The 25,661-nt window shown below is 37.1% G+C and overlaps 1 protein-coding gene across 1 annotated transcript in view; it reads left to right on the top strand.

Annotated features, from left to right (window-relative positions):
- The window catches only part of DNAH14 (dynein axonemal heavy chain 14), a 403,042-nt gene that overhangs the window by 84,128 nt on the left and 293,253 nt on the right, over window positions 1-25,661 (top strand). The window contains exon 12 of the mRNA XM_044943112.2: window positions 1,333-1,453. Within this exon, the coding sequence (XP_044799047.2) occupies window positions 1,333-1,453 (121 nt within the window). The remainder of the gene's footprint in view (window positions 1-1,332; window positions 1,454-25,661) is intronic.

Below are 25,661 nucleotides of genomic sequence, written 5' to 3'. Positions count from 1 at the left end.
TCTGCCATGGGTGTACATGTGTTCCCCATAAAGATAATTGAGAATGATTCTGGAAGGAGCCTCAATGTTCAGTTGGAATTTGAGTCAATTTCAAGTAATTTCTATTGAATACAGAATATTTGCACCTTCTAATTGAATACTACTATTTAACAAAAAATTTTCTTAAGTTTCACAGCTAGATATATCTACTCTAATTTGTGAACATGGAATCTGAACTGAAATTTTGGAATACTTTATGTCCAAACTCTCTAATTTTAGCAACATCATTTTAGTCAAATAACATTACTTTGGCTATTCTGTGTCCCTTGAGTTTCCATAGTATTATAGAATAAGTTTGCAAATTTCTGCAAAAAAAGAAAAATCAGCTGGAATTTTGATAGGGATTGCATTTGATAGGTAGATAAATATGAGGAGGATTTTATCTTTCAAGTTTTCCAATCTATGTACATGAAATATCTTTCCACTTATGTGAAAGTCAGTTGTGTCTGACTCTTTGCAACCCCATGGACTGTAACCCGCCAGGCTCCTCTGTCCATGGGATTCTTGAGGCAAGAATACTGGAGTGGGTTGCCATTCCCTTCTTCAGGGGATCTTCCCAACCCAAGGATTGAACCTGGGTCTCTTGCACTGCAGACAGATTCTTTACGTTTTACCGTCTGAGCCACCAGGGAAGCCTTTCCACTTATTTAGGTATCTTTTAATTTCTTTCAACAATATGAATTTGGCTTCCCTAGTGGCTCAGATGGTAAAGTGTCTGTCTGCAATGCAGGAGACCTGGGTTCAATCCCTGGGTTGGGAAGATCCCCTGGAGAAGGAAATGGCAGTCCACTCCAGTAGTCTTGCCTGGAAAATCCCATGGACCGCAGAGCCTGGTAGGCTACCATCCATGGGGTCACAAAGAGTCGGACACGACTGAGTGACATCACTTTCACTTTCACTTTTAATTTCTTTCAACAATATGAATTTTATATTTTTTTTTAAAAAAACTTATTATTGAGAATTTTATCCTTTTGATGCTATTGTAAATGGAATTGTTTTTTAAATTTCATTTTTGGATTGTTCAGGACCACAGTGAGATATCATTTCACACAAATTAGGGTGGGTATTATATTTAAAAAAAAGAAAAATAGTACCCATCCTAATTTATGTGAAGTGATATCTCACTATGGTCCTGATTTGTATTTTCCTGATAATTAGTGATGCTGAGCATCTCTTCATTGGCCATCTTATGTATCTTCTATGTGGGAATGTCTAGTTATTGATATAGTCTGCATATTAATGAGGTATAAGATTTTTTAAAGACTTTATTTTTCTTATCATTTCTTAACCTAGAATACATAAGGACATCTTTGCTTTCACTGGAAAGATGACAAGTGATTATGAAGAATTTGATAATTCAAACTTATATGCTTATTCTGTTCCAAAGTCAGAAGTAAAAACACAAGACAATGAGGTAAAATAGTCTTTGAAAAGTATAAGCATAGATATTTAATGCAAAATGAAAAATAATTTTTGGAATTAAAACTGTGATTTATGATTGAAACTGAAACACACAGTCACACACACACATCTGCTCACACTGTAGAAAGCTATAATTACATTTGTTTCATTTGTTCATGCATTACTGAGTACTTATAATATACCAGACATTGAACTAGGCACTGAAATACAGCAGTAAGAAGAAGAAATTCCCTGACCTTTTGAAACTTCTGTTCTACTGAAGGAAACAGATAATGAAGTGATGAGTACTGTGAAAAAAAAAATAAAGGAAGATAAGGGGATGCAGAACAAATAACTATTTTATGTATGTATACTACTTTACATGAAAGTAGTTAGGGAAGGCCAACCTGTCTAAAGTAGCAGCTACCCTCTTCTACTCCCATTACTGTATTCCTCTTGCTTTGCTTTTCTTCAGAGCACTTTTTTTGCTTGTGTTATTAATTTGAAAATGACATAAACAAAATATGAAATGGTTGACTGAGGAGGCGTTACAAATAGCTGAGAAAAGAAGAGACGCTAAAGGCAAAGGAGAAAACGGAAGATATACCCATTTGAATGCAGAGTTCCAAAGAATAGCAAGGAGAGATAAGAAAGCCTTCTTCAACTATCAGTGCAAAGAAATAGAGGAAAACAATAGAATGGGAAAGACTAGATATCTCTTTAAGAAAATTAGAGATACCAAGGGAACATTTCATGCAAAGATGGGCACAATAAATGACAGAAATGTTATGGACCTAACAGAAGTAGAAGATATTAAGAAGAGGTAGCAACAATACACAGAAGAACTATACAAAAACAGATCTTCACGACCCAGATAATCACAATGGTGTGATCACTCAGCTAGAGCCAGACATCCTGGAATGTGAAGTAGCTAGTGGAGGTGATGGAATTCCAGTTGAGCTATTTCATATCCTAAAAGATGATGCTGTGAAAGTGTGGCACTCAACATGCCAGCAAATTTGGAAAACTCAGCAGTGGCCACAGGACTGGAAAAGGTTAGTTTTCATTCCAATCCCAAAGAAAGGCAATGCCAAAGAATATTCAAACTATTGCACAATTCCAGTCATCTCACATACTAGTAAAGTAATGCTCAAAATTCTCCAAGCCAGACTTAAGCAGTATGTGAACTGTGAACTTACAGATGTTCAAGCTGGATTTACAAAAGGCAGAGGAACCAGAGATCAAATTGCCAACATGCGTTGGATCGTCAAAAAAGCAAGATGGTTCCAGAAAAACATCTACTTTTGTTTCATTGACTATGCCAAAACCTTTTACTGTGTGGACAACAACAAACTGTGGAAAGTTCTTAAAGAGAGGAGAAGAAGAGACCACCTTACCTGCCTCCTGAGAAATCTGTATGCAGGTCAAGAAGCAACAGTTAGAACTGGACATGGAACAACAGACTGGTTCCAAATATGGAAAAGAGTACATCAAGGCTGTATATTGTCACCCTGCTTATTTAACTTATATGCAGAGTACATCATACAAAATGCCGGGCTGGATGAAACACAAGCTGGAATCAGGATTGCCGGGAGAAATATCAATAACCTCAGATACACAGATGATACCACCCTTATGCCTGAAAGTGAAGAGGAACTGAAGAGCCTCTTGATGAAAGTGAAAGAGGAGAGTGAAAAAGTTGGCTTAAAACTCAGCATTCAGAAAACTAAGATCAAGCCATCTGGTCCCATCACTTTATGGCAAATAGATGAAGAAACAATGGAAACAGTGACATACTTTATTTTGGGGGGCTCCAAAATCACTGCAAATGGTGACTGCAGCCGTGAAATTAAAAGATGCTTGCTCCTTGGAAGAAAAGCTGTGACCAACCTAGACAGCATATTAAAAAGCAAAGACATTACTTTGCCAACAAAGGTCTATCTAGTCAAAGCTATGGTTTGTCCAGCAGTCATGTGTGGATTGAGAATTTGACTATAAAGAAAGCTGAGTGCTGAAGAAATGATGCTTTTGAACTGTGGTGCTGGAGAAGACTCTTGAGAGTCCCTTGAACTGAAATGAGATCCACCCAGTCCATCTTGAAGGAAATCAGCCCTGCATATTCATTGGAAGGACTGATGTTGAAGCTGAAACTCCAGTACTTTGGCTACCTGATGGGAAGAACTGATTAATTGGAAAAGATTCTGATGCTGGGAAAGATTGAAGGCAGGAGGAGAAGGGAATGGCAAAGGATGAGATGGATGGATGACATCATCGACTCAATGGCCATGAGTTTGAATAAGCTCTGGGAGTTGGTGAAGGACAGGAAAGCCTGGTGTGCTCTAGTCCTTGGGGTCGCAAAGAGTTGGGCACGACTGAGAGACTGAACTGAAGTGAACTGTTTTACATGAAAGTAATTAGGAAAGACCACCCTGTCTAAAGTAGCAGCTACCTTCTTCTACTCCCATTACTATATTCCTCTCTCTTTGCTTTTTCTAGGGCACTTTTTTGCTTGTGTTATTAACTTTAAAATAACACAGACCAAATATGAAAACATTGAAATAATCCTAGAGACTTTAATTAAGAAATCTTTTCATGCCATGAAGAATTATCACCCCTACCCACAGCATTATTTTCTTAGGATTAAATTTTACATGGTAAACACATGCCCTATGTGGCAATAGTAGCCTTTTTTTATGAGCTAGCATGGTATAATATGTACTTTATATGCTCTTTAAAAAGTATGTTAGGTAGATTTTTGGGCTTCCCTGGTGGCTCAGACAGTAAAGAATCTGCCTACAATGCAGGAGACCCAGTTTTGTTTCCTGGGTTGGAAAGATCCTCTGGAGAAGGGAATGACTACCCATTCCAGTATTATTGCCTGGAGAATTCCATGAACAGAGAGGATCCTGTAGGTCTACAGTCCACTGTGTTGCAACCAGTTGGACATAAATGAGTGACTAAGCACAGCACAACATGCTTTGAAGTATAATTAAGTAAATACCCAATGAAATGTCACCCAGACTTAAAAGGTCTTAAATATCTCCTGTATATATATAATATATATATGTACATATATATATTCCTTCTTGATGAAACATTAATAACACAGTCTGCTTTTGATGGACATTTTGGCTGTTTTCAGTTTTTGTTTTATACATTCTTGTATATGTCCCTTCTACTTATTTATTACTAAGGAGTGAAATCTCTGAGTTCTTTATTTTCAACTGTACTGAATAACATGTAATTGTTTTCCAAAGTGCTTATACCAGTTTAAACAGTCTTTAACAATTCCATAATCTTTTATTGCTCCATAGCCTCACCAACTTTCACCAGCACTTAATGTCTTTGCCAACTGGATAGGTTTGAAATGGCATTTTACTATGGTTTTCATTTTTATTTCCTTTTTAGTTGTTTGTGCATTTTTTAAAATTGGAGATTCATATTTAATCTTCCATGTCTTTTGCCTATTAACCTGTGTATTGTTTTTTAGAAGTTACATATATATTCTGTGTAATCTATGTTATATATGTGTGTGTGTGTGTGTATGTATGTATATATATATATATGTAATCCTTCTACTGGAAAGCATGTTATTTTTATTCCCTGGATAATGTATATTGATTATCAATAATTCATAATTTCAATATAATAGAATTTATCATTCCTTTCATTTATATTGGTGTGTGAAATTATCTACCATCCTGGAGTCATAAAGCTATCCTCCTATATTTTCTTATAAAACTTTTAATATTCTCTTAAAATTTATCTAGAAATATTTTTTGGTGTATGGTGCATGGTAGTGTTAGGTAGCTAGAATAGGAAAAAGGAGTCCAAAATGGTGGTGGCTAAAAGACAAAGAAGGGAAAAGCCCGTGGAAATAGAACAAAGGAAGGTCCGAAGACTGGAGTGAGAACCTCAGGTAAAACAAACAGCCCTCCTGGCTAGCCAATTTAATGGGGCAGGCTCAAGGGGAGGAGAAAAAAAAACATAAAAAGAGGAGACAAAATTGAGCTGGGGGCTTCTCTTCAGTCTTTTGGGTTGGCCCGCTTTCACGCCTGGAGGATGTATTTTTCTTTGTTTGCCAATAAAACTGAGCTATAACGCTGGTCTGGCCAGCGCTTCAAATTTTTTTGTGGCCAGACAGAACCAAGGAAATTACACACTCCCCTGACAGTTGGATCTATTTTTATTTTTTTCTATACCAGTAACCATTGCCCAAACACTATTTATTTAGATCCTTTTCCTGCTCATCTGCAATGGCAGCTCTTTGTCATTTAATCACGTGTTTCTACATACGTCTTCTGTTTCCAGACTCTGTTCTATTGCCTATTGGCCTATTCCTGTGCCAGTCTCATACTGGAGAAGCCACTTCCTTTTCTAAGAGTGTCTTGCTTATTCTCAGGCACTTACATTTCCATATACATTTTAGAATCAAATCCTACTTGGAGGTTGATTGAAATTGCCTAGATATATAGGTAGCTGGCAGGGAGGGGGACAGGGGAGTTAATATTTTATGATAATGAGTCTTGCTACCAACATTCTGCTATATAACTCTTCTTTAATGTCTTTTATATTTTTGTTTCCTTGAAAATCTTGTGCAAGTTTTTTTTTGTTTTTTTTTTTTGGTTAGATTTAACCCAAGTGCTTTATATCCCTAACTTGTACTCTATGGGAATTATTATTTTATTAATAGTTGCTTCTAGTAGTTGCTTTATACAAAGATTTAGGAATAGAAGTATTTCAAGATAAAAGCATATGTACTGTTTTAATTTTTCCTTAGGAATAACATTAAATCAACACTATAGACTTTTTAAAGCTATTTATATGCATTGCAGAATTCTCTACAGACAAGGTTATACTAACTTCTGTTCTCTTAAAGATGGCCCTTTTAAGTGTGTCCTATTTTTTGCTAGTTATTGTTAACAAAAACTAGTTATTCCAGGTCTCAGTTATCAATTTGCCTATTGATAACTGAGACCTGGAATTAACTAGAGTTAATTTTATTTATGTTATTGATTATAATATTGAATATTTTTCTCATGCTTATTAGCCTTTTTATTTCTCAGTTTTGATCTTTTGATGTCCTATCTGCATTTTTCTGATGAAGTTTTCTTTTTTCCTATTGAATTACAAAAACCATTTAAAAATATAGACCTAATCATTTGCCATACATCAAAAATACACATACTAATGTGTTGTTTGTTTTTTATTTTGTTAATAGTGATTTTAGTATGGAATTTTTTTTCTTTTGGTCAGGCGCCAATCATGGGTATAAAAAGTTCTAACGTAAGTAGAGAGCATTATAGGATTAAATACACATAGAGTGAAGAAAATTTCTAAAATTTAGAGGACAGAGATATCTGAATTGAAGTTGCCAGCTTTACATGCTTTTATACTTGTCTTTTTATTTAGCCCTCTCAGTAGAACTACCAGGTCAACATTCTGAATAGGGGCATGGTGAGTATAGATCAATGGAATAATTGCCAGGGAATATAAGTGTTATGTTAGAAATAATCTTTGGATCACCTGATCAAATGGACACTGACTCAAGAAATAGGAGCAGCATGAGTATAGAGGCAAGAATAAGAAAATATGAGCAGAAAGGGATAACATTAAGTCATGTGGGGCAGAGGATTCTTGGTGTGAATAGCACAATGTAGAGTTGAACAGATTATGAGGAGCTATAAATTCCAGACTAAATAGTTTGAATCCTAGTCTGATTCTCTGGGGCCATTGCCTTGGCCAAAATGAATAGCTTGAGAAGAGGTGAACTTAACATTTTGGCATAATAGCAGTGCATTGCTTTTTTTGCCTTAGAGGTGGCCCAGCTGTGGATGGAGCCAAATCAAGGGGCTTAACAACCTTATAGTTTTATAGGCAGTGCCATCAGTAAGAGACAAAGCACCACAGATATTTGAAGGAAACAGATTAAACATGCCTGTCACTCAGATAGGCTATGTGGTAGCTTATGCAGACTACTCTGCTCTCTTTGAACTGGGTCTCTTGGGAGAAGCTTTAAAAGTGTGGCTTAAATAGAGTCACTGAGTCTGTACAGGCCAGGCTCTGAGTATGTCATGTGGGAATCAGGGTGTTTTGTGTCAGAGAATAGATGACAGTGTGAGAGCTGGAGGGTTGCATTTAAAAAGGAGAGAACATTCAGTCCTTAAAGTGTTTAACATTATTTTTAACATTTCTTCAGAAATGAGTCTCTACTCCAAGACTGAACATATTTGCATATTAATTATGTGTTCTAAGTTCTGACATTTAGTACGTACTGCATTTAGAAATAACAAAGAAAACTTATAAAGGCATCTGGCAAGGTAAATCATCTGGACCTGGATCTCAAGTCATCTTTACAAGGTGTCATCCATTGCCAAGTAGATATGGTTGCAGAATGACCTTTCACACTTCTCACCTCCACAGTTACCAAAATCCATAGAAGCTCAAGTTCATTATGTAAAATGATGTAGTATTTGCATATAACCTCCCTGATAGCTCAGTTGGTAAAGAATCCACCTGCAATGCAGGAGGCCCCGGTTTGATTCCTGGGTCGGGAAGATCCGCTGGAGAAGGGATAGGCTACCCACTCTAGTATTATTGGACTTCTCTTGTGGCTCAGCTGATAAAGAATCCACGTGCAATGTGGAAGACCTGGGTTTGATACCTGGGTTGGGAAGATCCCCTGGAGAAGGGAAAGGCTACCCACTCCAATATTCTGGCATGGAGAATTCCATGGACTGTGTAGTCCATGGGGTCACAAAGAGTTGGACATGACTGAGCAACTTTAACTACACACATCCTTTCAGTTCAGTTCAGTCTCTCAATCGTGTTTGACTCTTTGTGACCCCATGAACCGCAGCACACCAGGCCTCCCTTTCCATCACCAACTCCCGGAGTCCACCCAAACCCATGTCCGTTGAGTTGGTGATGCCATCCAACCATCTCATCCTCTGTCATCCCCTTCCCCTCCTGCCCTCAATCTTTCCCAGCATCAGGGTCTTTTCAAATGAGTCAGCTCTTTGCATCAGGTGTCCAAAGTATTGGGATTTCAGCTTCAACATCAGTCCTTCCAATGAACACCCAGGACTGATCTCCTTTAGGATGGACTGAGTGGATCTCCTTGCAGTCCAAGGGACTCTCAAGAGTCTTCTCCAACACCACAATTCAAAAGCATCAATTCTTCGGTGCTCAGCTTTTTTCACAGTCTAACTCTCACATCCATACATGATCACTGGAAAAACCATAGCCTTGACTAGACGGACCTTTGTTGGCAAAGTAATGTCTCTGCTTTTGAATATGCTGTTTAGGTTGGTCATAACTTTCCTTCCAAGGAGTAAGCATCTTTTAATTTCATGGCTACAGTCACCATCTGCAGTAATTTTGGAGCCCAGAAAAGTAAAGTCAGCCACTGTTTCCACTGTTTCCCTGTCTGTTTCCCATGAAGTGATGAGACTGGATACCATGATCTTAGTTTTCTGAATGTTGAGCTTTAAGCCAACTTTTTCACTCTCCTCTTTCAGTTTCACTCTCCTCTTTCACTTTCATCAAGAGGCTTTTTAGTTCTTCTTCACTGTCTGCCAACAGGGTGGTGTCATCTGCATATCTGAGGTTATTGATATTTCTCCTGGCAATCTTGATTCCAGCTTGTGCTTCCTCCAGCCCAGCATTTCTCATGATGTACTCTGCATATAAGTTAAATAAGTAGGGTGACAATATACAGCCTTGATGTACTCCTTTTCCTATTTGGAACCAGTCTGTTGTTCCATGTCCAGTTCTAACTGTTGCTACCTGACTTGCATACAGATTTCTCAAGAGTCAGGTCAGGTGGTCTGGTATTCCCATCTCTTTCAGAATTTTCCACAGTTTGTGGTGATCCACACAGTCAAAGGCTTTGGCATAGTCAATAAAGCAGAAGTAGATGTTTTTCTGGAACTCCCATGCTTTTTCGATGATCCAGTGCATGTTGGCAATTTGATCTCTGGTTCCTCTGCCTTTTCTAAATCCATCTTGAACATCTGGAAGTTCATGGTTCACTTATTGCTGAAGTGTGGCTTGGAGAATTTTAAGCATTACTGTACTAGACTGTGAGATGAGTGCAAATGTGTGGTAGTTTGAGCATTCTTTGGCATTGCCTTTTTTGGGGATTGGAATGAAAACTGACCTTTTCCAGTCCTGTGGCCACTGCTGAGTTTTCCAAATTTGCTGGCATGTTGGGTGTAGCACTTTCACAGCATCATCTTTCAGGATTTGAAATAGCTCAACTGGAAGTCCATCACCTCTACTAGCTTTGTTCATAGTGATGCTTCCTAAGGCCCACTTGAGTTCACATTCCAGGATGTCTATACTTTAAATTATCTCTAGAGTATTTATAATACCTAATACAATGTAAATAGTTGTCAGCATGCGGCAAATTCAAGTTTTGCTTTTTGGAACTTTCTGGAATTAAATATGTTCCTCAGATGGTTGAATCTATGGATGTGGAACCCACAGACAAGGAGGGCTGACTGTATATGGTGTATGCACAAAGTAATAAACTTTCAAGATATTCCCCAAATACTTATATATGTAAACGAGCTCTTGTTACATCTTAAATAGCAATTATAACAAAAAAAGTCTGTAATTTGGAATCAGATAGTGCTGAGTTCTAATATTAGGACTGTATAGTCTTCAACAATCCATTTTAATCAAACCAAACCTCAGTGTATTATCAAACAATTATAATACATACCTACAATGCTACTGAGAGGATTAAATAAGAAAGCATATAAAGCAAAAGTCAGTGGTGCATGGTAGGTACACATCATACAACTTTTAGTATATTGACTCATTGCAATGAATTGTCACTGTTTTAACCTTTTATGAGATTTTTTCCTAATATATCTAAAGAAAGGACCTTAGCATAATGAATGAATGAATTAATAACAGAACTTATTTACTAAATAATAAGCTCCTTTTTATTCTGTTGTCAGATTGCATGTTTGAAAAACGTTTACTATTAGCTTACTCGAGAAGTCAATTTAAAATATTAGCTCATCTTTTTGAGCCCTTCTTACATGAAGGTGAATGTTCTTAGAATAGCTTGCTCATCTTATTCCATAGTCTTTATTCCTAATGCTTTTTGATCACTTTCCAAATTCATATTGGAGAAACAGAACACAAGCAGGCAGGTTGTAAAATCTGTCACCCCATTTATTTCCAGGCTTGACTCAAATGAACTGTCCACCAAGTAAATACTGCGTTCCTCCATCACAGCTCAGAAAAACGAGGTGACATCATCCCATCAATAGTTTGCAGCAAGTAGCTGACCTCTACCAGAGTCTTCAAATACTTAGGAAGGACTATTCATTAATGAAAGTGAAATTTAACTTTGAAGAACAGAGATCAAACATGATGACAAGTATCCATATAAGTGTACCCCCCAAATTGAGGGAGATATAAAAAATATAATCCCAGAAATGTCACATGATGAAAACAGCTATTGTTGAGGAAATCCTCAGCCCAACATATGCTTTTAAGGGGTAATTTTTATGTGATTCACTAAGTTTTGAATCCCAAACTCCCAGTATCTACCTGGCTCATTTCTGGGACTATTGTAGTGAGTCAAAAAATACTTAAGACAGGTAATTTGGATATATAGCTCTCTTTTTTTAGTTTGATGTCATTGCTTTAGAAGCATAGATGCCTTAGGATTCTTTGGAAACATGGCATGTTGGACAAAAACATAGTCTGTTTTCAAAGTCTCTGATAGAAACACATTATAACCAAGAGTTGTTTAGAGTCTAACTTCAACCATAATGATTTTTCAATGCAGCAACAATATTACTATAGATTTGAATTAACATTCCCTGTTGTCATATTTACAACAGAATTCTAGACGTCACTATTGCTTGGTTGCTCCAGGATATAATCCAGATCTTCAAATATTTTGCATCTCAGGAAAACAAAATGTATTACATTACTTATAAGTTTTTAATCACAAAACTTGCTTCAGCATTGTTTTTAGCAGCTAGTTCATAATAAAGTCAACTTCACTTTCACTACTACAAGAATAGCTATAAAAACAATATCACCATTGACCATGGCTGTTGTAAGAATGGAACTGAAGCCATGTGAAAAGAAAACAGTCTTAGTGTAAGGAATTGTGAATCCACCTATACCCTTGATTAGCTTAAGAACTTGTCCAGGACACCCAACATCTTTTGTTTGTTTTTTAACTTCAAAGCACATCTGATGCTCTTACAAGAAAATAGATTGCTTATTATTGTTCAGTCACTAAGTGATGTCCACTCTGCAATCCCGTGGAATACAGCACACCAGGCTTCCCTGTCCTTCACCGTCTCCTGGAGTTTGCTCAAACTCATGTCCCTTGAGTCAGTGATGCCATCCAACCATCTCATCCTCTGTCACCCTCTTCTTTTCCTGCCCTCAATGTTTCCCAGCATCAGAGTCTTTTCTTTTCTTTTTAAATTTTATTTTATTTTTAAACTTTACATAATTGTATTAGTTTTGCCAAATATCAAAATGAATCCACCACAGGTATACATGTGTTCCCCATCCTGAACCCTCCTCCCTCCTCCCTCCCCATTCCATCCCTCTGGGTCGTCCCAGTGCACCAGCCCCAAGCATCTAGTATCATGCATTGAACCTGGGCTGGCAACTCTTTTCATACATGATATTTTACATGTTTCAATGCCATTCTCCCAAATCTTCCTACCCTCTCCTTCTCTCACAGAGTCCATGAGACTGTTCTATACATCAGTGTCTCTTTTGCTGTCTCATACACAGGGTTATTGTTACCATCTTTCTAAATTCCATATATATGTGTTAGTATACTGTATTGGTGTTTTTCTTTCTGGCTTACTTCACTCTGTATAATAGGCTCCAGTTTCATCCACCTCATTAGAACTGATTCAAATGTATTCTTTTTAATGGCTGAGTAATACTCCATTGTGTATATGTACCACTGCTTTCTTATCCATTCATCTGCTGATGGACATCTAGGTTGCTTCCATTCCTGGCTATTATAAACAGTGCTGCGATGAACATTGGGGTACACGTGTCTCTTTCCCTTCTGGTTTCCTCAGTGTGTATGCCCAGCAGTGGGATTGCTGGATCATAAGGCAGTTCTATTTCCAGTTTTTTAAGGAATCTCCACACTGTTCTCCCTAGTGGCTGTACTAGTTTGCATTCCCACCAACAGTGCAAGAGGGTTCCCTTTTCTCCACACCCTCTCCAGCATTTATTACTTGTAGACTTTTGGATCGCAGCCATTCTGACTGGTGTGAAATAGTACCTCATAGTGGTTTTGATTTGCATTTCTCTGATAATGAGTGATGTTGAGCATCTTTTCATGTGTTTGTTAGCCATCTGTATGTCTTCTTTGGAGAAATGTCTATTTAGTTCTTTGGCCCATTTTTTGATTGGGTCATTTATTTTTCTGGAGTTGAGCTGTAGGAGTTGCTTGTATATTTTTGAGATTAGTAGTTTGTCAGTTGCTTCATTTGCTATTATCTTCTCCCATTCTGAAGGCTGTCCTTTCACCTTGCTAATAGTTTCCTTTGATGTGCAGAAGCTTTTAAGGTTAATTAGGTCCCATTTGTTTATTTTTGCTTTTATTTCGAATATTCTGGGAGGTGGGTCATAGAGGATCCTGCTGTGATGTATGTCGGAGAGTGTTTTGCCTATGTTCTCCTCTAGGAGTTTTATAGTTTCTGGTCTTATGTTGAGATCTTTAATCCATTTTGAGTTTATTTTGTGTATGGTGTTAGAAAGTGTTCTGGTTTCATTCTTTTACAAGTGGTTGACCAGATTTCCCAGCACCACTTGTTAAAGAGATTGTCTTTAATCCATTGTATATTCTTACCTCCTTTGTCAAAGATAAGGTGTCCATATGTCCATACTTATCTCTGGGCTTTCTATTTTGTTCCATTGATCTATATTTCTGTCTTTGTGCCAGTACCATACTGTCTTAATAACTGTGGCTTTGTAGTAGAGCCTGAAGTCAGGTAGGTTGATTCCTCCAGTTCCATTCTTCTTTCTCAAGATGGCTTTGGCTATTTGAGGTTTTTTGTATTTCCATACAAATTGTGAAATTATTTGTTCTAGCTCTGTGAAGAACGCTGTTGGTAGCTTGATAGGGATTGCATTGAATCTATAGATTGCTTTGGGTAGTATACTCATTTTCACTATATTGATTCTTCCAATCCATGAACATGGTATATTTCTCCATCTGTTAGTGTCCTCTTTGATTTCTTTCACCAGTGTTTTATAGTTTTCTATATATAGGTCTTTAGTTTCTTTAGGTAGATATATTCCTAAGTATTTTATTCTTTCTGTTGCAATGGTGAATGGAATTGTTTCCTTAATTTCTCTTTCTGTTTTCTCATTATTAGTGTATAGGAATGCAAGAGATTTCTGTGTGTTGATTTTATATCCTGCATCTTTACTATAATCATTGATTAGTTCTAGTAATTTTCTGGTGGAGTCTTTAGGGTTTTCTATGTAGAGGATCATGTCATCTGCAAACAGTGAGAGCTTTACTTCTTCTTTTCCAATTTGGATTCCTTTTATTTCTTTTTCTGCTCTGATTGCTGTGGCCAAAGCTTCCAAAACTATGTTGAATAGTAATGGTGAAAGTGGGCACCCTTGTCTTGTTCCTGATTTTAGAGGAAATGCTTTCAATTTTTCACCATTGAGGATAATGTTTGCTGTGGGTTTGTCATATATAGCTTTTATTATGTTGAGGTATGTTCCTTCTATTCCTGCTTTCTGGAGAGTTTTGATCAAAAATGGATGTTGAATTTTGTCAAAGGCTTTCTCTGCATCTATTGAGATAATCATATGGTTTTTATTTTTCAATTTGTTAATGTGGTGTATTACATTGATTGATTTGCGGATATTGAAGAATCCTTGCATCCCTGGGATAAAGCCCACTTGGTCATGGTGTATGATCTTTTTAATGTGTTGTTGGATTCTGATTGCTAGAATTTTGTTAAGGATTTTTGCATCTATGTTCATCAGTGATATTGGCCTGTAGTTTTCTTTTTTTGTGGGATCTTTGTCAGGTTTTGGTATTAGGGTGATGGTGGCCTCATAGAATGAGTTTGGAAGTTTACCATCCTCTGCAATTTTCTGGAAGAGTTTGAGCAGGATAGGTGTTAGCTCTTCTTTTCAAATGAGTCACTCTTCGCATCAGGTGGTCAAAGTATTGGAGCTTCATCATCATCCTTCCAATGAATATTCAGGGTTAATTTCCTTTAGGATTAACTGGTTCGATCTCCTTGCAGTCCAAGGAACTTTCAAGTGTTCCTTCTCCAACACCACAATTCAAAAGCATCAGTTCTTCTGTGTTCAGCTTTCTTTATGGTCCAGCCATCACATCCATACATGACTACTGGAAAAACCATAGCTTTGACTATATGGACCTCTGTTGGCAAAGTGATCTCTCTGCTTTTTAATATGCTAAGTTTGTCATAGCTTTTCTTCCAAGGAGCAAGCATCTTTTAATTTCATGACTGCAGTCACTGTCTGCAGTGATTTTGGAGCCCAAGAAAATAAAGTCTGTCACTGTTTCCACTTTTTCCCCTTCTGTTTGCCATGAAGTATGTTAATGGATGCCATGATCTTTGTTTTTTGAATGTTGAATTTAAGCCAGCTTTTTCACTTTCCTCTTCCACCTTCATCAAGAGGCTCTTTAGTTCCTCTTCTCTTTCTGCCATTAAATTGGTGTCATCTGCGTGTCTGAGGTTTTTGATACTTCTCCCAGAAATCTTGATTCAAGCTTATGATTCATCCAGCTCAACATTTCACATGATACACCCTACATATAAGCTAAATAAGCAGGGTGACAATATACAGCCTTGACATACTCCTTTCCTAATTTGGAACCAGTCTGTTGTTTCATGTCCAGTTCTAACTGTTGCTTCTTAGGTTTCTCTAGAGGCAGGTAAGGTGGTTTGGTATTCCCATCTCTTGAAGAATTTTCCACAGTTTGTTGTGATCCACACAGTCAAAAGCTTTGGCATAGTCAGTGGAGCAAAAGTAGATGTTTTGGGGGAATTCTCTTGCTTTCTCTATGATCGAATGGGTTTTGGCAATTTGATCTCTTATTCCTCTGGCTTTTCTAAATCCAGCTTGAACATCTGAAAGTTCTCAGTTCATGTACTGCTGAAGCCTAGCTTGAAGGATTTTGAGCATAATCTTGCTAGCATATTAAATTAGCATAGTTGTGTGGTAGTTTGACCATTCTTTGGCATTCTCTTTCTTTTGGATTGAAATGAAAACTGATCTTTTCCAGTCCTGTGGCCACTACTGAGTTTTTCAAATTTGGTGACATATTAAATGCAGCACTTTCACAGCATCATCTTTTAGGATTTGAAATAGCTCAACTGGAATTCCATCACCTCCACTAGCTTTGTTCATAGTAGTGCTTCCTAAGGCTACTTGACTTCGCATTCTGGGATATCTGGCTCTAGGTTAGTGATCACACTATCATGGTTATCTGGGTCATAAAGATCTTTTTTGTATAGTTGTTCTGTGTATTCTTGCCACCTCTTCTTAATCTCTTCTGTTTCTATTAGGTCCATACCATTTCTGTCCTTTATTGTGCCCATCTTTGCATGAAATATTCCCTTTGTATCTCCAGTTTTCTTGTAAAGATCTCTAGTCTTTCCCTTTCTTTGTTTTCCTTTATTTCTTTGCATTATTCACATAAAAAGCCTTTCTTATCTCTCTTTGCTTTTCTCTAGAACTCTGCATTCATTTGGGTATATCATTCCCTCTCTCCTTTGCCCTTCGCTTCTCTTCTTTTCTCAGTTAATTTGTAAGGCCTCCTCAGATCTCATTACATATTAAAAATGGTTATGCTGCTGCTGCTGCTAAGTCTCTTCAGTCGTGTCCAACTCTGCGCAACCCCATAGATGGCAGCCCACCAGGCTCCTCTGTCCCTGGGATTCTCCAAGCAAGAATACTGGAGTGGGTTGCCATTTCCTTCTCCAATGCATCCATGCATGCTAAGTTGCTTCAGTCATGTCCGACTCTGTGCGACCCCATAGACAGCAGCCCTCCAGGCTCCTCTGTCCACAGGATTCTCCTGGCAAGAATACTGGAGTGGGCTAAAAATGGTTATGAGACAAACACAATGTATTTTTTTTTTTTTTTTTTTTTTTTTTTTTTATTTTATTTTATTTTTAAACTTAACATAACTGTATTAGATTTGCCAAATATCAAAATGAATCCGCCACAGGTATACATGTGTTCCCCATCCTGAACCCTCCTCCCTCCTCCCTCCCCATTCCATCCCTCTGGGTCGTCCCAGTGCACCAGCCCCAAGCATCCAGTATCGTGCATCGAACCTGGACTGGCAACTCATTTCATACATGATATTTTACATGTTTCAATGCCATTCTCCCAAATCTTCCCACCCTCTCCCTCTCCCACAGAGTCCATAAGACTGTTCTATACATCAGTGTCTCTTTTGCTGTCTCGTACACAGGGTTATTGTTACCATCTTTCTAAATTCCATATATATGCGTTAGTATACTGTATTGGTGTTTTTCTTTCTGGCTTACTTCACTCTGGGTAATAGGCTCCAGTTTCATCCACCTCATTAGAACTGATTCAAATGTATTCTTTTTAATGGCTGAGTAGTACTCCATTGTGTATATGTACCACAGCTTTCTTATCCATTCATCTGCTGATGGACATCTAGGTTGCTTCCATGTCCTGGCTATTATAAACAGTGCTGCGATGAACATTGGGGTACACGTGTCTCTTTCCCTTCTGGTTTCCTCAGTGTGTATGCCCAGCAGTGGGATTGCTGGATCATAAGGCATGACTATTTCCAGTTTTTTAAGGAATCTCCACACTGTTCTCCATAGTGGCTGTATTAGTTTGCATTCCCACCAACAGTGTAAGAGGGTTCCCTTTTCTCCACACCCTCTCCAGCATTTATTACTTGTAGACTTTTGGATCGCAGCCATTCTGACTGGTGTGAAATGGTATCTCATAGTGGTTTTGATTTGCATTTCTCTGATAATGAGTGATGTTGAGCATCTTTTCATGTGTTTGTTAGCCATCTGTATGTCTTCTTTGGAGAAATGTCTATTTAGTTCTTTGGCCCATTTTTTGATTGGGTCATTTATTTTTCTGGAGTTGAGCTGTAGGAGTTGCTTGTATATTCTCGAGATTAGTTGTTTGTCAGTTGCTTCATTTGCTATTATCTTCTCCCATTCTGAAGGCTGTCTTTTCACCTTGCTAATAGTTTCCTTTGATGTGCAGAAGCTTTTAAGGTTAATTAGGTCCCATTTGTTTATTTTTGCTTTTATTTCCAATATTCTGGGAGGTGGGTCATAGAGGATCCTGCTGTGATGTATGTCGGAGAGTGTTTTGCCTATGTTCTCCTCTAGGAGTTTTATAGTTTCTGGTCTTACATTTAGATCTTTAATCCATTTTGAGTTTATTTTTGTGTATGGTGTTAGAAAGTGTTCTAGTTTCATTCTTTTACAAGTGGTTGACCAGAGTTCCCAGCACCACTTGTTAAAGAGATTGTCTTTAATCCATTGTATATTCTTGCCTCCTTTGTCGAAGATAAGGTGTCCATATGTGCGTGGATTTATCTCTGGGCTTTCTATTTTGTTCCATTGATCTATATTTCTGTCTTTGTGCCAGTACCATACTGTCTTGATAACTGTGGCTTTGTAGTAGAGCCTGAAGTCAGGTAGGTTGATTCCTCCAGTTCCATTCTTCTTTCTCAAGATCGCTTTGGCTATTCGAGGTTTTTTGTTTTTCCATACAAATTGTGAAATTATTTGTTCTAGCTCTGTGAAGAATGCTGTTGGTAGCTTGATAGGGATTGCATTGAATCTATAGATTGCTTTGGGTAATATACTCATTTTCACTATATTGATTCTTCCAATCCATGAACATGGTATATTTCTCCATCTGTTAGTGTCCTCTTTGATTTCTTTCACCAGTGTTTTATAGTTTTCTATATATAGATCTTTAGATTCTTTAGGTAGATATATTCCTAGGTATTTTATTCTTTCCGTTGCAATGGTGAATGGAATTGTTTCCTTAATTTCTCTTTCTGTTTTCTCATTATTAGTGTATAGGAATGCAAGGGATTTCTGTGTGTTGATTTTATATCCTGCAACTTTACTATAGTCATTGATTAGTTCTAGTAATTTTCTGGTGGAGTCTTTAGGGTTTTCTATGTAGAGGATCATGTCATCTGCAAACAGTGAGAGCTTTACTTCTTCTTTTCCAATTTGGATTCCTTTTATTTCTTTTTCTGTTCTGATTGCTGTGGCCAAAACTTCCAAAACTATGTTGAATAGTAATGGTGAAAGTGGGCACCCTTGTCTTGTTCCTGACTTTAGAGGAAATGCTTTCAATTTTTCACCGTTGAGGATAATGTTTGCTGTGGGTTTGTCATATATAGCTTTGATTATGTTGAGGTATGTTCCTTCTATTCCTGCTTTCTGGAGAGTTTTGATCATAAATGGATGTTGAATTTTGTCAAAGGCTTTCTCTGCATCTATTGAGATAATCATATGGTTTTTATTTTTCAATTTGTTAATGTGGTGTATTACATCACAATGTATTTTAAATGAATAACAAAAATAGAAGATTTATATTGTTTACAGTGTTCATTGTTGCTTTTAAATATTAGAATAGACTTTTTCTTTTCTTTTTTTGGTTATCTTGAGAAAGAGAATTTGTGATAACGGAATGAGTCCTTAACCATCTGCAGTGATTTTGGAGCCCAAAAATTGAAGTCTGACACTGTTTCCCCATCTATTTGCCATGAAGTGATGGGACCAGATGGCATGATCTTCGTTTTCTGAATGTTGAGCTTTAAGCCAACTTTTTCACTCTCCTCTTCACTTTCATCAAGAGACTTTTGAGTTCCTCTTCACTTTCTGCCATCAGGGTGGTGTCATCTGCATATCTGAGGTTATTGATATTTCTCCTGGGAATCTTGATTCCAGCTTGTGCTTCTTCCAGCCCAGCGTTTCTCACGATGTACTCTGCATATAAGTTAAATAAGCAGGGTGACAATATACAGCCTTGACGTATTCCTTTTCCTATTTGGAACCAGTCTGTTGTTCCATGTCCAGTTCTAACTGTTGCTTCCTGACCTGCATACAGATTTCTCAAGAGGCAGGTCAGGTGGTCTGGTATTCCCATCTCTTTCAGAATTTTCCAGTTTATTGTGATCCACACAGTCAAAGGCTTTGGCATAGTCAATAAAGCAGAAATAGATGTTTTTCTGGAACTCTCTTGCTTTTTAGATGATCCAACAGATGTTGGCAATTTGATCTCTGGTTCCTCTGCCTTTTCTAAAACCAGCTTGAACATCGGGAAGTTCACAGTTCATATATTGCTGAAGCCTGGCTTGGAGAATTTTGACCATTACTTTACTATGGACGTTGGGGTACGTTTATCTTTTCAGATTTGTGTTTTTGTTTTTTTCAGATACATAGCCAGGAGTGAAATGATAGGGTCATATGGTAGTTCTATTTTTAGTTTTTTTGAGAAACCTCCACACTGTTTTCCACAATGACTATATCAGTTTACACTCCCATCAACAGAGAACAAGAATTCCATTCTTACCAACATTTATTATTTGTATTCTTTTCAATGTTCTCATTCTAATAGGTTTGAAGTGATATCATTGTATTTTTTATTTTCATTCCCTTGATGGTTAGTAATGTTGAATATCTTTTCATTTGCCTATTGGCAGTCTGAATTTCCTCTTTGAAAAAATGTCTGTTCAGTTCTGCCCATTTTGTACAAATGAATTGCTTGTTTTTTGAATGTTAAGTTATATGAACTGTTCACATATGTTGGATATTAACCCTTTATCAGTCATTTCATTTGCAAATATCTCCTCCCACTCAATAGGTTGTCTTTTCATTTTGTTGATGGTTTCCTTTGCTACACAAAAACCTTTAAGTTTAATTAGGTCTGATTTGTTTATTTCTTTTTTTAATATAAATTTATTTATTTTAATTGGAGGTTAATTACTTTACAATATTTTATTGGTTTTGCCATACATCAACATGAATCCACCACAGGTATACACGTGTTCCCCCTCCTCCCTCCCTTACCATCCCTCTGGGTCATCTCAGTGAACCAGCCCCAAGCATCCAGTATCATGCATTGAACCTGGACTGTCAAAACCATTTGTTTATTTCTTCTTTAGTTTCCCTTGCTTTATAGGAGGCAGATCTGAAAAAATGTTGTTGCAGTTTATGTCAAAGCTTGTTCTGCCTATGTTTTCCTCTAAAGTTTTATAGTATCTGGTCTTATATTTAGGTCTTTAATTCATTTTGAGTTTATGTTGTATATGATGTTAGAGAATGTTCTAGTTTCATTCTTTTACAAATAACTGTCCAGTTTTTACATACCTCTTACTGAAGAGACTGTCTTCTCCATTGTATATTCTTGCCTCCTTTCACATAGATTAATAGGCCAAAAGGGTGTGGGTTTATCTGGTTCTTTGTTTAGTTCCATTGATTTGTGTGTCTGTTTTGTGCTAATACCATACTATTTTGATTATTGTACTTTTGTAGTATAATCTGAAACCAGGGAGTGTGATTCTCCCAGCTCTGTTCTTACTCAAGATTGTTTCAGCTATCTAGAGTCTTTGGTGTTTCCCTGCAGGTTTTGAAATTCTTTTCTAGTTCTGTGAAACATGCCATTGGTATTTAGAGATTGCATTGAACCTGTACATTGCCTTGGGTAGTACCGTCATTTTAGCAATATAAATTCTTCTAGAACATGGTATATCTTTTCATCTGTTTGTGTTGGCTTCAGTTTCTTTCATCAGTGGCTTAAAAGTTTTCTGAGTTACAAGTCTTTTACTTCCTTAGGTAGTATATTCCATATATTTTATTCCATATATTTTATTCTTTCTGAAGGGCCAGTAAGTGAGATTGTTTCCTTAATTTCTCTTTGTGATACTTTGTTGTTAGTGTATGGAAATACAACAGATTGCTGTGTATTAATTTTGTATCCTGTAACTTTACTGAATTCATTGATGAGCTGTAATAGTTTTCTGATGACATCTTTAGAATTTTCCATGTATAAAATTATCATGTCATCTGAGAAAATGATACTTTATTTCTTCCTTTTCAGTTTGGATTCCTTTTATTTCTTTATCTGCTTTGATTGCTGTGTCTAGGATTCTAAAAGTATATTGAATATAGGCATCCTTATCTTGTTCCTGATCTTAGAGGAAATGCTTTCAACATTTTACTGTTGTGGATGATATTAGCTGAGTGTTTTTCATATATGGCCTTTATTATGTTGAAGAATGTTCCCTCTATGCTCACTTTCTGGAGAGCTTTTCCTATAAATGGATATTCAGAACTTTTCTTAAAAAGCTTTTCATGCATCTGTGGTTTTTAATCTTCAATATGTTAGTGTTGTTGTTCTTCAGTTGCTAAGTCATGTCTGACTCTTTACAACCCCATGGACTGCAGCATACCAGGCTCTCCTGTCCTTTACTATCTCCCGTAGTTTGCTCAAGCTCATGTCCATTGAGTCAGTGATGCCATCCAACTATGTCATCCTCTGTTACCTACTTCTCATCCTGCCCTCAATCTTTCTCAGCATCGGGGTCTTTTCCAGTGAGTCAGCTCTTCATATCAAGTGGCCAAAGTATTGGCACTTCAGCTTCAGTCCTTCTAATGAATGTTCAGGGTTGATTTCCTTTAGGATTGACTTATTTGATTTCTTTGCTGTCCAAGGGACTCTCAAGAGTCTTCTCCAGCACCATAGTTCAGAAGCATCAGTTCTTTAGTGCTCAGCTTTCTTTATGGTCCAGCTCTCACATCTGTGCATGCCTACTGGAAAAACAAGACCTTTGTCAGCAAAGTGATGTCTCTGCTTTTTAATACACTGTCTAGGTGTCATTGTTTTTCTTCTAAGGAACAAACGTCTTTTAATTTCATGGCTGCAGTCACTGTCAACAGTGGTTTTGGAGCCCAAGAAAATAAAATCTGTCACTGTGTCCACTTTTTCCCCATCTATTTGCCATGAAGTGTTGGGACCAGATGCCAGGATCTTCGTTTTTTTTTAATGTTGAGTTTTAAGCCAGCTTTTTCACTCTCCTTTTCACCCTTATCAAGAGGCTCTTTAGTTCCTCTTCACTTTCTGCTATTAGAGTGGTATATTTGCATGTCTGAGGTTGTTGATATTTCTCCCAGCAATCTTGATTCCAGCTTTTGATTCATTTACCCCAGCATTTTGCATGATGTACTTTGCATAGAAGTTAAAATAAGTAGGGTGACAATATACTAGCATTTAAAATGAATGCAATTTTATGGTTTCTTAATATGGTGTATCATAGCTGATTGATTTGGGGATCCTGAAAAATCCTTGCATCTCTGGGGTAAATCCTACTTGATCATTGTATATGACCCTTTCAGTGTATTGGTGGATTCAGTTTGCTAGTATGTTTTTGAAGTTTTTTGCATCTATTGTTTGTCAGTAAGATTGTAATTTTCTTATTTTGTGATATTTTTGGTTTGGGTATCAGGGTGATGGTGGGCAAAAAGAATGAGTTTGGAGGTGTTCCTTTCTCTTCAATATTTTTGGAATAGTTTGAGAAGGATGGATGTTAACTCATCTCTAAATATTTGGTAGAATTCACCTGTGAAGCCATCTGGACAGGAACTTTTGTTTTTGTAAATGATTGATTCAGTTTCATTACTGTTAATTGGTCTGTTCATATTTTCTTTTCCTCTTTAAAGAAATATTTATTTATTTGTTTGGCTGCACTGCATCTTAATTGCAGCCCTCAGGATCTTTAGTTGCAGCATGTGGGATCTTGTTCCCTGATCAGGGATTGAGCCTGGGCCCCCTCCAAGGGGAGCACAAATTATTAGTCACTGGACCACCAGGGAAGTCCCTGTTCATATTTTCTATTTATCCCTGGTTCAGTCTTGGGAGATTGTACATTTCTAAGAGTTTGCCTGTTCCTTCTAGATTGTTAATTTTCTTGGTTCATTGATATTCATAGTAGTCTCTTATGATCCTGTGAATTTCTGTGGTGTTAGTTGTAACCTTTCCTTTTTCATTTGTGATTTAATTGATTTGGGCCCTCTCCCTTTTTGCTTGATGAGCCTGGCTAAAGATTTGTCAATTTTGTTTATTTTTCAAAGAACCAGCTTTTAGTTCATTGATTTTTTTCTGTTGTTTTTTAATCTCTATTTTATTTATTTCTACTCTGATCTTTATTTCCTTCCACTATTTGGGTTTTGTTTGTCCCTCATTCTCTTGTTCTTCTGTGTAAGGTTAGGTTGTTTATTTGAGATTTTTCTTGTTTCTTGAGGTAAGTTTGTATTGCTTAGAACTGCTTTTGCTGCGTTTCATAGGTTTTGTATTATCATATTTTTATTTTCATTTGTCTCGTGAATTTTTTATTTTCCTCTTTGATTTCTTCCATCATCGTTGGCTCTGTTTTGTAGTGTATTTTTAGCCTTATGCTTCTGTTTATTGCCATTTTTCTTGTAATTGATTTCTAGTTTCATGGTGGTGTGGTCAGAAAAGATGCTTGCTTTGAGTTCACCTTTCTTAGATTTACTGAGGTTTGTTTTGTGGCCTAATATTTGATCTGTCCTGGAAGATGTTTCATGTGCACTTGAAAAGAATGTGTATTCTTCTGCTTTCAGGTGGAATTCTCTCTATATATATCAATTAAGTTCATCTTATCTAATGTTCATTTAAAGCCAGTTATTGATTTTTTTTCTAGATGAGCTATCCATCAATGAATGTTGTGTTAAATTTTCATTATTATTGTGTTATTGTCAATTTATCCCTTTATGTTTATTACTCATATTTATTTATGTGTTCCTATGCTGGACTGGAGAAGACTCTGATGCTGGGAGGGATTGGGGGCAGGAGGAAAAGGGGATGACGGAGGATGAGATGGCTGGATGGCATCACCGACTCAATGGACGTGAGTTTGGGCGAACTCCGGGAGTTGGTGATGGACAGGGAGGCCTGGCGTGCTATGATTCATGGGGTCGCGTGCAAAGAGTCAGACACGACTGAGCGACTGAACTGAACTGAACTGAACTGATGCTGGATTGTGAAAGTGAAAGTGAAAAGGGCTTTCCTGGTGCCTCAGCTAGTAAAGAATCTGCCTGCAATGCAGGAGACCTGGGTTTGATCCCTGGGTTGGAAAGATTCCCTGGAGAAGGGAAAGGTTACCCACTCCAGTATTGTGGCCTGGAGAATTCCATGGACTGTATAGTCCGTGGGGTTGCAAAGAGTTTGACATAACTGAGTGACTTTCACTTTGACTTTTCATGCTGGTTTCATGTGTATTTACAATTGTTATATCTTCTTGGATTGATCCCTTGATCATTATGCAGTGTCCTATTTCATATCTTATTACAGTCTCTACTTAAAATCTATTTTGTCTAAATATTACTACAACTTTTGTTTCCATTTACATGGAATACTTTATCTCTTCAGTTTCAGTCTGTGTGTCTCTAGATCTGAAGTGAATGTCTTGTAGGCAGCATATATATGAGTCTTATTTCTATATCCATTCAGCCACTCAGTGTCTTTGGATTTGGACAGTTAGTCCATTTACATTTAAACTAATTATCAGAATGTATGTTCTTACTGCCATTTTGTTCATTGTTTTGGATTTGGGGGGTGGCATCTTTTTCCCTTTTTTCTTCATTGATTTTCTTCTCTTGTGAGTTTATGGCTATTTTTAATGTTATGTTTGGATTCATTTTTCTTTGTTTTTTGGTGTATCTGTTACAGATTTTTGTTTTATAATTACTGTGAGGTTTTTGTATAGCAGTCTATTATAAACATAGTTTAAGTTGCTTTTCTCTTAATTTCTAATGCATTAATAAAATGTGCTTTTGTGCTCTCGCTCCTTATAATAGTTTTGATATCATATTTTACATTTAATTGTTTTATGTAGGTCTTAACTGCTTATTATGGATATAGATGATTTTACTACTCTTGATTTCTGCTTTATTGACTATGCCAAAGCCTTTGACTGTGTGGATCACAACAAACTGTGGAAAATTCTGAAAGAGATGGGAATACCAGACCACCTGATCTGCCTCTTGAGAAATCTGTATGCAGGTCAGGAAGCAACAGTTAGAACTGGACATGGAACAACAGACTGGTTCCAAATAGGAAAAGGAGTACGTCAAGGCTGTATATTGTCACCCTGTTTATTT

Source organism: Bubalus bubalis, chromosome 5 (genome assembly GCF_019923935.1).
Source record: "Bubalus bubalis isolate 160015118507 breed Murrah chromosome 5, NDDB_SH_1, whole genome shotgun sequence".
NCBI lineage: Eukaryota > Metazoa > Chordata > Mammalia > Artiodactyla > Bovidae > Bubalus > Bubalus bubalis.
This window is presented reverse-complemented; position numbering and strand designations above follow the sequence as displayed.